This window comes from Balaenoptera borealis (assembly GCF_965194805.1).
Source record: "Balaenoptera borealis genome assembly, chromosome: 5".
NCBI classification, from domain to species: Eukaryota; Metazoa; Chordata; class Mammalia; order Artiodactyla; family Balaenopteridae; genus Balaenoptera; species Balaenoptera borealis.
This window is the reverse complement of record NC_138862.1, coordinates 129,350,511-129,362,951: the sequence shown is the minus strand read 5'-3', so window position 1 is coordinate 129,362,951 and position 12,441 is coordinate 129,350,511. Positions and strand designations below refer to the sequence as shown.

Below are 12,441 nucleotides of genomic sequence, written 5' to 3'. Positions count from 1 at the left end.
GGCTGGAGGGGTGGCTTAGGTGGTCTGCCCACCCTTTAGGTGGTGTTGTGTGCAGGGGGCATGTGCAGTGCCCTGCTTTAGCTCCGGGCTCTTCAAAAGTGGCAGTTGCGTTTTTTGGTCTCTTTGTATCTTTTGTCCAGAATTTGCCCTGATTGCACCTGCACGCAGTTATTTTTAGTCCCATGTAGTTTCCTTGTATTTTGTTGCTCGAGGAGAGGTGTGTCCAGGTGCAAGCACTGCAGCACTGCAGCAAAGGGTCCCAGCTCCCAGCCTGTCTCAGTTTTTTTTCATGGGGTTTTATAGGTTTTTGGCCTTATATTAGGTCTGTGATCCCTTTTGAGTTAATTTTTGAGTATGGTGTGAGGTCGGGTCCAAATTCATCCTTGTCCCACCACCATTAATTGACATGACTATTCTTTCCCTACTGAATGGTCCTGGCACTTTGGTGGAAAGAAAATCAATTGACCATAAATATAAGGGTTTATTTCTGGACTTAGTTTTTTTCCATTGATGTATACGCTTATCCTTACATCAGAAACACACTTTCTCTTCTGATAGTCTTATAATGTGTATGTTGGTACATTTGATTTCCCACAGGTCCCTCAGCCTCTGTTCTTTTTTCCTTTGTTTTTTTTTTTTTTTTGCTGTTCCTCAGAGCTGTGGACTTAAAAACTGTTCACAAACTAAAAGTTGTGTCAACTTAAAAAAAAATGCACAATGTGAGAGTTGCGAGTTAAGTTTTATTTGGGGCAAAATGAGGACTGCAGCTCGGGAGACAGCATCCCAGATAGCTCTGAGAAACTGCTCCAAAGAGGTAGGAGGGAAGGTCTGTATATATGTGATTTTGGTGAAGGGGGAAAACATGTAATCAAGCACATATTTTTTGTAGAAGTTTTCTGCTAGTCTCATGAAAGTTACTGCTAGTCACAAGGAGCAGATGTCACCATGAAGGATTTTAGTGTTTTTCTAGATATGAGGAGATGCAAGAATTGGGCTCAGGGGCTTCCCTGGTGGCACAGTGGTTGAGAATCTGCCTGCTAATGCAGGGGACACGGGTTCGAGCCCTGGTCTGGGAAGATCCCACATGCCGAGGAGCAGCTGGGCCCGTGAGCCACAATTACTGAGCCTGCACGTCTGGAGCCTGTGCTCCGCAACAAGAGAGGCCGCGATAGTGAGAGGCCCGCACACCGTGATGAAGAGTGGCCCCCACTTGCCACAACTAGAGAAAGCCCTCGCACAGAAACGAAGACCCAACACAGCCATAAATAAATAAATAATATTAAAAAAAAAAAAAAAAAGAATTGAGCTCATAAAATTGGCTCCTGAAAATATCTAACATTCTGAAGACCTGTTCTGCCAGTTTTTCCCAGAGCACGGAGTTCCTAATTTCAGCTCTCCACCCTGAACTCCTTTTGGGGTGGTGTTGAAAGTCAGCAACTGCAAATGCACAAGATTTAATCCTTGTAGAGGTAGATGGCAAGTGCCAATTGTAGTTGACATTTATTTTTTAATATTTGTTTATTTATTTGGTTGCACCAGGTCTTAGTGGTGGCAGGCGGGCTCCTTAGTTGCGGTGTATATATGTCAATGCTACTCTCACTTTGCCCCAGCTTCCCCCTCCCACCCTGTGTCCTCAAGTCCATTCTCTATGTCTACATCTTTATTCCTGCCCTGCAACTAGGTTCATCGTTGCCATTTTTAAAATTTTTTTTTAGATTCCATATATATGTGTTCACATACAGTATTTGTTTTTCTCTTTCTGACTTACTTCACTCTGTATGACAGACTCTAGGTCCATCCACCTCACTACAAATAACTCAATTTCGTTTCTTTTTATGGCTGAGTAATAATCCATTGTATATATGTGTGACATCTTCTTTATCCATTCATCTGTCGATGGACACTTAGGTTGCTTCCATGTTCTGGCTATTGTAAATAGTGCTGCAATGAACATTGTGGTACATGACTCTTTTTGAATTATGGTTTTCTCAGGGTATATGCCCAGTACTGGGATTGCTGGGTCATATGGTAGTTCTATTTTTATTTTTTAAGGAACCTCCATACTGTTCTCCATAGTGGCTGTATCAATTTACATTCCCACCAACAGTGCAGGAGGGTTCCCTTTTCTGCACACCCTCTCCAGCATTTATTGTTTCTAGATTTTTTGATGATGGCCATTCTGACTGGTGTGAGGTGATACCTCATTGTAGTTTTGATTTGCATTTCTCTAATGATTAGTGATGTTGAGCATCCTTTCATGTGTTTGTTGGCAGTCTTCTTTGGAGAAATGTCTATTTCGGTCTTCTGTGCATTTTTGGATTGGGTTTTTTGTTTTTTTTGATATTGAGCTACCTGAGCTGCTTCTATATTTTGGAGATTAGTCCTTTGTCAGTTGCTTCATTTACAAATATTTTCTCCCATTCTGAGGGTTTTCTTTTCGTCTTGTTTATGGTTTCCTTTGCTGGGCAAAAGCTTTTAAGTTTCATTACGTCCCATTTGTTTATTTTTGTTTTTATTTCCATTTCTCTAGGAGGTGGGTCAAAAAGGATCTTGCTGTGATTTATGTCATAGAGTGTTCTGCCTGTGTTTTCCTCTAAGAGTTTTATAGTGTCTGGCCTTAAATGTAGGTCTTTAATCCATTTTGAGTTTCTTTTTGTGTATGGTGTTAGGAAGTGTTCTAATTTCATTCTTTGACATGTAGCTGTCCAGTTTTCCCAGCACCACTTATTGAAGAGGCTGTCTTTTCTCCATTTTATACTCTTGCCTCCTTTATCAAAGATAAGGTGACCATATGTGCATGGGTTTATCTCTGGGCTTTCTATCCTGTTCCATTGATCTATATTTCTGTTTTTGTGCCAGTACCATACTGTCTTGATTACTGTAGCTTTGTAGTATAGTCTGAAGTCAGGGAGCCTGATTCCTCCAGCTCCGTTTTTCTTTCTCCAGATTGCTTTGGCTATTCGTGATCTTTTGTGTTTCCATACACATTGTGAAATTTTTTGTTCTAGTTCTGTGAAAAATGCCAGTGGTAGTTTGATAGGGATTGCATTGAATCTGTAGATTGCTTTGGGTAGTATAGTCATTTTCACAATGTTGATTCTTCCAATCCAAGAACATGGTATATCTCTCCATCTGTTTGTATCATGTTTAATTTCTTTGATCAGTGTCTTATAGTTTTCTGCATACAGATTTTTTGTCTCCTTAGGTAGGTTTATTCCTGGGTATTTTATTCTTTTTGTTGTAATGGTATATAGGATTGTTTCCTTAATTTCTCTTTCAGATTTTTCATCATCAGTGTATAGGAATGCAAGAGATTTCTGTGCATTAATTTTGTGTCTTGCTACTTTACCAAATTCATTGATCAGCTCTAGTAGTTTTCTGGTAGCCTCTTTAGGATTCTCTATGTATAGTATCATGTCATCTGCAAACAGTGACAGCTTTACTTCTTCTTTTCTGATTTGGATTCCTTTTATTTCTTTTTCTTCTGTGACTGCTGTGGCTAAAACTTCTAAAACTATGTTGAATAATAGTGGTGAGAGTGGGCACCCTTGTCTTGTTCCTGATCTTAGAGGCAATGGTTTCAGTTTTTCACCATTGAGGACGATGTTGGCTGTGGGTTTGTCTTAAATGGCCTTTATTATGTTGTGGTAGGTTCCCTCTATGCCTGCTTCTGGAGAATTTTTATCATAAGCGGGTGTTGAATTTTGTTGAAAGCTTTTTCTGAATTTATTGAGATTGTCATATGGTTTTTATCCTTCAATTTGTTAATCTGGTGTATCACATTGATTGATTTGCATATATTGAAGAATCCTTGCATTCCTGGAATAAACCCCACTTGATCATGGTGTATGACCTTTTTAATGTGCTGTTGGATTCTGTTTGCTAGTATTTTGTTGAGTATTTTTGCATCTATGTTCATCAGTGATATTGGCCTGTAGTTTTCTTTTCTTGTGACATCTTTGTCTGGTTTTGGTATCAGGGTGATGGTGGCCTCGTAGAATGAGTTTGGGAGTGTTCCTCCCTCTACTATATTTTGGAGGAGTTTGAGAAGTATAGGTGTTAGCTCTTCTCTAAATGTTTGACAGAATTCGCCTGTGAAGCCATCTGGTCCTGGGCTTTTGTTTGTTGGAAGATTTTTAATCACAGTTTCAATTTCAGTGCCTGTGATTGGTCTGTTTATATTTTCTATTTCTTCCTGGTTCAGTCTCAGAAGGTTGTGCATTTCTAAGACTTTGTCCATTTCTTCCAGATTGTCCATTTTATTGGCATATAGTTGCTTGTAGTAATCTCTTATGATCCTTTGTATTTCTGCAATGTCAGTTGTTACTTCACCTTTTTCATTTCTAATTCTGTTGACTTGAGTCTTCTCCCTTTTTTCTTGATGAGTCTGGCTAATGGTTTATCAATTTTGTTTATCTTCTCAAAGAACCAGCTTTCAGTTTTATTGATCTTCGCTATTGTTTCCTTCATTTCTTTTTCATTTATTTCTGATCTGATTTTTATGATTTCTTTCCTTCTGCTAACTTTGGGGTTTTTTTGTTCTTCTTTCTCTAATTGCTTTAGGTGTAAGGTTAGGTTGTTTATTTGAGATTTTTCTTGTTTCTTGAGGTAGGATTGTATTGCTATAAACTTCCCTCTTAGAATTGCTTTTGCTGCATCCCATAGATTTTGGTTTGTCGTGTTTTCATTGTCATTTGTTTCTAGGTATTTTTTGATTTCCTCTTTGATTTCTTCAGTGATCTCTTGGTTATTTAGTATTGTGTTGTTTAACCTCCATGTGTTTGTATTTTTTACAGTTTTTTTTCCTGTAATTGATATCTAGTCTCATAGTGTTGTGGTTGGAAAAGATACCTGATACAATTTCAGTTTTCTTAAATTTACCAAGGCTTGATTTGTGACCCAAGATAGGTTTATCCTGGAGAATGTTCCATGAGCACTTGAGAAGAAAGTGTATTCTGTTGTTTTTGGATGGAATGTCCTATAAATATCAATTAAGTCTATCTTGTTTAATGTATCATTTAAAGCTTGTGTTTCCTTATTTATTTTCATTTTGGAAGATCTGTCCATTGGTGAAAGTGGGGTGTTAAAGTCCCCTACTATGACTGTGTTACTGTCAATTTCCCCTTTTATGGCTGTTAGCATTTGCCCTATGTATTGAGGTGCTCCTATGTTGGGTGCATAAATATTTATAATTGTTATATCTTCTTTTGGATTGATCTGTTGATCATTATGTAGTGTCCTTCTTTGTCTCTTGTAATAGTCTTTATTTTAAAGTCTATTTTGTCTGATATGAGAATTGCTGCTCCAGCTTTCTTTTGATTTCCATTTGCATGGAATGTGTTTTTCCATGCCCTAACTCTCAGTCTGTATGTGTCCCTAGGTCTGAAGTGGGTCTCTTGTAGGCAGCATATCTATGGGTCTTGTATTTGTATCCATTCAGCCAGTCTATGTCTTTTGGTTGGAGCATTTAATCCATTTATATTTAAGGTAGTTATCAATATGTATGTTCCTATTACCATTTTCTTAATTGTTTTGGGTTTGTTATTGTAGGTCTTTTCCTTCTCTTGTGTTTCCTGCCTAGAGAAGTTCCTTTAGCATTTGTTGTAAAGCTGGTTTGGTGGTGCTGAATTCTCTTACCTTTTGCTTGTCTGTAAAGGTTTTAATTTCTCCATCGAATCTGAATGAGATCCTTGCTGGGTAGAGTAATCTTGGTTGTAGGTTTTTCCCTTCCATCACTTTAAATATGTCCTGCCACTCCCTTCTTCGTTGTGGAGTTTCTGCTGAAAGATCAGCTGTTAACCTTATGGGTATTGCCTTGTATGTTACGTGTTGCTTTTCTATTGCTGCTTTTAATATTTTTTGTTTGTATTCAGTTTTTGATAGTTTCATTAATATGTGTCTCGGTGTGTTTCTCTTTGGGTTTATCCTGTGTGGGACTCTCTTCTTCCTGGACTCAATTGACTGTTTCCTTTCCCATGTTAGGGAAGTTTTCGACTATAATCTCTTCAAATATTTTCTCAGACCCTTTCTTTTTCTATTCTTCTTCTGGGACCGTTATAATTCGAATGTTGGTGTGTTTAATGTTGTCCCAGAGGTCTCTGAGACTGTCCTCAATTCTTTTCATTATTCTTTCTTCATTCTGCTCCTTGGCAGTTCTTTCCACTATTGTATCTTGCAGGTCACTTATCCGTTCTTCTGCCTCAGTTATTTTGCTATTGATTCCTTCTAGAGTATTATTAATTTCAGTTATTGTGTTCATCACTGTTTCTTTGCTCTTTAGTTCTTCTAGATCCTTGTTAAATGTTTCTTGTATTTTTTTCATTCTGTTCCCGAGATTTTTGAACATCTTTACTGTCATTATTTTCAGTTCTTTTTCAGGTAGGTTGTCTATTTTGTCTTCATTTATTTGGGTTTTTAGTTTTTTACCTTGCTCCTTCGTCTGTAACGTATTTTTTTGTTGTTTCATTTTTGTTTTTTCTTTTTGGATAGGTGGGGCGGTATTCCTGTCTTACTGGTTGTTTGGCTTGAGGCGTCCAGCATTGGAGTTTGCAGGCAGTTGGATAGATCCGGGTCTTGGTGCTGAGATTAATACCTCCAGGAGACCTCACTCCGATTAATATTCCCTGGGGTTTGAGGTTCTCTGTTAGTCCAGCAGTTTGGACTCAGAGCTCCCACCACAGGAGCTCGGGCCCAGCCTCTGGCCTGGGAACCAAGATCCCGCAAACTGTGTGGTGTGGCAAAAAAAAAAAGAAAAAAGAAAAGGAGGAGTATAATATCAAAGAATAAAAAACAAAATAAAATTAGAAAGATAAAAAATATATTAGGAAAAATAAAAATATAATTGAAACAACTGCAACAAGGTAAAATAAAACCACAACAGAAAAAAGAGAAAAAAAGTTGGGGGGCGGGGGGAATAAGCCAAAAGGAGAGAACAGTAACAAAGTATGAAGAATAAAATAAAATTAGAAAATAAAAAGTTTATTAGGAAAAATAAAAATATAAATGAATCAACAACAGTGAATCAACAAGGTAAAACAGAACCCCAATCTAAAAGAGGAAAAAAGAAAAAGAAAAAAAAAGCCTTGGCTCTGGGGGCGGAGTTTAGGAGGGGTGGAACATAGGCGGGGCGGGGTTTAGGGTGGGGCGGGACCTAGGCCCGAGGGGGGGGTGAGCATGGGGCGTGGCCTTTGCTTAGGACCCTGTCGCTGGGGGTTCCTCCCATCCCCTTAGGTGTCTGTGGTCCCCCACCGGTGCCTAGTAGGTGCCCTAGTTGTGCAGAGACATGAATTCTGCATCCTCCTAGTCTGCCCTCTTGACTCCCCCCTCTGCTGAGTTCTTTCTTGCTTCAGTTTCTGACATATCCGTTGCCCCTGGGCCATTGGGTGGGCTGGTTCCTGACTGGCGTGCACGCTCTGTGCTGGTGGTAGCCTGGAATTCCGCACCTGGAGAAACTTTTCAGCCAGCGGGGCAGCCGCAGGGAGGTGGACAGGGGCCATCTCCATAACTTTTTGTTTTGCAAAAACTGAAACTCTATACCCATTAAACAATCACCCCCCATTATCCCCTCTGCCATCCCCTGGTAACCACCATTCTACTTTGTCTGTATTATTTTGACTAAATAACTTAAGTAAAATCGTACAGTGTTTGTCTTTTTGTGACTGGCTTATTATTTCACTTAGCACAATGTCCTCAAGTTTCATCTATGTTGTAATATGTGACAGGATTTCCTTCCTTTTTAAGGATTAATAATATTCCATTGTATAGATATACCACATTTTGTTTGTCCATTTATCTGTTGATGGGCATTTGGATTGATTCCACATTTCACCTATTGTGAGTAATGCTGCTATGAATGTGGGTGTACAAGTTATCTCTTTGAGACCCTGTTTTCCATTCTTTTTGGTATATCCCCAGAAGTAGAATTTCTGGATCATTTGGTAATTCTATTTAAAATTTTTTGAGGAACCACCATGCTGTTTTTCACAGCGGCTGTACCATTTTACATTCTTACCAATAGTGCACAAGGGTTCCACTTTCTCCACATCCTCACCAACACCACTTGTTTTCTGTTTTTTTGATAGTAGTCATCCTAATGTGTGTGATGTGGTATCTCATTCTAGTTTTGATTTGCATTTTCCTAATGCAAGTGATTTTGAGCTGGAGGGGGAGGAGCTTGCAACAGTGGGGTGAGGTGCAACAACAATGGCTGCCTAACTTCCTAGCTTCACCTCTGATCAGAATCAACAACCGGCTGTCGGAGCATAGATTTCCGATATTTGGAGGACAGGGTCCTTTTTGTCTGCCTCTGTGTAAGCCACTCCAGGAACACATGCACAACTGCATGCCTCATGGCTGGGGGTAGGGGGTGGGTAGGGGTAGCTGCTACTGTGCTACCAGTTGAAATTGATTGAAATTAACCGCGATTTGCCCTCCAAATCTTCCTGTGGATGATAAGCCTTCAGTAGGCTTAACAGAGTTCCAAAAAGTTACATCAGAGAGATTCTGCCAGTGTAATTTTTGTGCAGGTGGGGAGACAGATTCCTGGTGCTTCCCATTCTACCATCTTCTCAGAATCCTCTCTGTGGATGCCTTTTTGTGCTGTCCTGAGCTATGTCCTGTGAATTATAGAAATTGGTCTCAGACCCAGGGCAGGGCTAAAAGTGGACATACTTCTCTTAAGCTGATGGGGTTCAGGGAAGGATAGAAGCTGGGGGATGGGCAAGGAGTCATTGGGCTCTTATCTTGCCTGGGTCTTCCAGCCCCCTGGGAAATCTTGTTTTTCCTAGAAGGTGGCCTGAGGCTTGGCTCTTCACAACACCCTTGTCCCTATGGAACCTTTTTGCCTTCTGCCACCTCCCTGTTGCCCATCTGCCCTATGTAGGGGTGGGCAGACATTGAAGACTGAGTAAAGTAGCACCTGCCTCTTAGCCTTGGCTTGTAACTGTTGGGCATCTTCTGTGGATAGTGTGAAGGGGCTGCAAGTAGAGGTCATGGATCCAGGGTAAGTGTTGGCCCTGTATATTCCACCTAAGGTTTTCATTGATTCTTCCAGCCAGTTTTGTACACACAGGGGTCCTGGCCTGAGGTGTGTTTAGAGCTGGGGTGAGAGTGGTAGGATTCTCTCTGAGCTCATGTCCTGGTGGAGCTTTGGGGGAACTACTGCCCTGCCAAGGAGAGAAGAGGTTACTTGCCCCAGAAAGTAATATGCCAACCATCCCACCAGTTATGGGGAAAAGTTGCATATACAATTCTGGAAGAAACTGTACAGATTAGGCCTCTTGTCTCTAGGATAGAATTTCTGTGAATAAAAGCCAAATGTGCTTTTATTGTTGCCTCTGTCTTTCTGCAGATAATGCCTTGAACACCTCTGTAACCAGATGCCTTTGCCTTTCTCTTTTGGCAGAGGAATGTCACGGCATCCGGAGTCATCCCTCAGATTTCTCTGATCATGGGCCCTTGTGCCGGTGGGGCTGTCTACTCCCCGGCCCTAACAGACTTCACGTTCATGGTAAAGGTAAGAAAGAAGGACCTGGTTCTCCTGCCCTTTGAGAGTTGTGCAGTACCTCACCTGAAATAACAATAATTCCTGACCCAGATCTGGGTTGTTATCTGCACGATTATTGGATTTCAATGCAGTGCTGATAAGGTCTTGGTGGAGAGAAGGTTTTGGCATGAAGACTGTAGCTTGTGTGGGTTCAGTGGCAGAATGTGCTTGTCTCCTTCATTGGTGGGTGATTTTACTTGTTGATCTGAATTGCAAATGATTTTCAGGTAATCAAAGGTCCTATCCTCTACCCAGACAGATGATCGTTTACTGAATCCTATTCAGAAAGTTTCTCATGGAAAGCTTTTCTGTAAACTGCTTCACTAGGAGGTTGTTTCTTATGTCCCACCTTTATTTCTTTAACTGTTTGCCATTTTATTACATTTTGTCTGTGATGGTAATGGTAAATCTGATCTCCAACTTCATTGTAAAGAGGTACATATCTTTATTACATGATTTATATGAAATGATATTTTAAAATGATTTTTAAAAGAAGCCTATTTGAAATCATACATGGGTAATTACCTTTAACCTGATACTTAAAAAAAAAATCAGTCTTTTCCTCTTAAATATTTTTAACCATAATGAGCAATAAATGTCAAGACAAATTAGGGGGCAAAAAGGAAAGAGAGTCATCCAGTATGAAAACAGTGTAAATAGAGGAAGCGTGAATAGTAAACACTTTTCTCTTTGGCAGTAGGAATTAAAGTTTAGCAAAGTGCTTACCCCTTGACTCAACTATTCTTTCTTGGTGACAGATTAAAAACAACCTAAATGTTCAATGTTCAGTTTAGGGTGGACTTTAAAAATTAAGATGACCACATCTCTTATTTCCTGAGCAAAGCAGGATTCCTTGAACTTTGCCCACTAAATCTATATATGCCATACCTATGTGGTGCTACCCCAGTTGTCTTCCTACCTGGCAGGAATGGAGGTGTGGGATCAATTCCTCTGACTAAGGCCATTCTTTCCTCCTCTCCCTACATACATGCTGGAAAATTCTAAACTGCTTTCTCTTATTTTTTTTTAAATTAATTTATTCTTTTTTTTTTTGGCTGTGTTGGGTCTTCATTGCTGTGCGTGGGCTTTCTCTAGTTGAGACGAGTGGGGGCTACTCTTCATTGCAGTGTGCTGGCTTCTCACTGTGGTGGCTTCTCGTTGCGGAGCACGGGCTCTAGGCGCGTGGGCTTCAGTAGTTGTGGCATGTGGGCTCAGTAGTTGTGGCTTGCAGACTCTAGAGCACAGTCTCAGTAGTTGTGGTGCATGGGCTTAGTTGCTCCGCGGCATGTGGGATCTACCCGGACCAGGGCTCGAACCCGTGTTCCCTGCATTGGCAGGCGGATTCTTAACCACTGCACCACCAGGGAAGCCCTGCTTTGTCTTATTTTTAAAACATTTTTTCCCAGTTATATTGAGATATAATTGACATATAACATTGTTTAAGTTTAAGGTGTACATTTTAAAAATAATTAATTTATTAATTTATTTATTTTTGGCTGCGTTGGGTCTTCATTGCTGTGCGCAGGCTTTCTCTAGTTGAGGTGAGCAGGGGCTACTCTTCGTTGCAGTGCACGGGCTTCTCATTGCAGTGGCTTCTCTTGTTGCGGAGCACAGGCTCTAGGCGCGCAGGCTTCAGTAGCTGTGGCTCGAAGGCTCTAGAGCGCAGGCTTAGTAGTTGTGGCACATGGTATTAGTTGCTCCGCTGCATGTGGGATCTTCCCGGACCAGGGCTCGAACCCGTGTCTCCTGCATTGGCAGGCAGATTCTTAACCACTGTGCCACCAGGGAAGCCCCCTTAAGGTGTACATGTTGATTTGATACTTACATATTGTAAAATGATTACCCCCATAGTGCTCTCATAATTACCATTTCTTTTTTTGTGGTGATTAACGTTTAAGATCTACTGTCTTAGCAGTTTTTAAGTATGTGATACAGTACTGTTAACTATAATCTCCATGTTGTACGTTAGATCCCGAGAACTTCTTTATCTTATAACTGGAAGTTTGTATCTTTTGACCAACATCTCCCCTCACTCCAACACCGCCCCTGCTCTTAGTAACCACTGTTCTTTTTCTGTGAGTTCAGCTGTTTTAGGTTCCACGTATAAGTGAGATCATACAGTATTTCTCTTCCTCTGTCTGACTTATTTTACTTAGCATACGCTAAGTGAAATGCCCTAAAGATCCATTCATGTCACGAATGGCAGGATTTCCTTCTTTCTTATGGCTGAATGATATTTCTCTGTTTTTGTCTGTGTGTATGTATGTGTCACTTTTTTTTATTGATATGGATATCCAGTGGATAATTCTGTGTGTATATGTGTATTTGTATGTATGTCACATTTTTTTTTAATCCATTCATCCACTGATGGACACTTAGGTTGTTTCCATATCTTGGCTACTGTGAATAATGCTGCAGTGAAATGGGAATGCAGTCATCTGTTTGAGGTCCTGATTTTATTTCCTTTGGATATATAGCCAGAAGTGGGATTGCTGGATCATTTGGTAGCTCTATTTTTAGTTTTCTGAGGAACCTCCATACTGTTTTCTATAGTGGCTGTATCAATGTTTATTCCTACCAAGAGTGCACAAGTGTTCCCTTTTCTCCAGAACTTTACTAGCACTTGTTATTTCTTGTCTTTTTGATAATAGCCATTCTAAGAGGTGTGAGGCTAAAACCTCCCTGTGGTTTTGATTTGCATTTCCCTGATGATGAGTGATGTTGAGCATCTTTTCATTAACCATTTGTATGTTTTCTGTGGAAAAATGTCTATTCAGATCCTCTACCCATTTTTTTTAAAATTAATTAATTTATTTATTTTTGGCTGTGTTGGGTCTTCGTTTCTGTGTAAGGGCTTTCTCTAGTTGCGGCAAGCGGGGGCCACTCTTCATCGCGGT

General features: G+C 40.3%; 1 protein-coding gene across 2 annotated transcripts in view; it reads left to right on the top strand.

Annotated features, from left to right (window-relative positions):
• Window positions 1–12,441, top strand: part of PCCB (propionyl-CoA carboxylase subunit beta) — an 83,485-nt gene that overhangs the window by 12,539 nt on the left and 58,505 nt on the right. For both annotated transcript variants that reach the window (XM_082393457.1, XM_082393456.1), the window contains exon 6: window positions 9,404–9,514. In XM_082393457.1, the coding sequence (XP_082249583.1) occupies window positions 9,404–9,514 (111 nt within the window). The remainder of the gene's footprint in view (window positions 1–9,403; window positions 9,515–12,441) is intronic.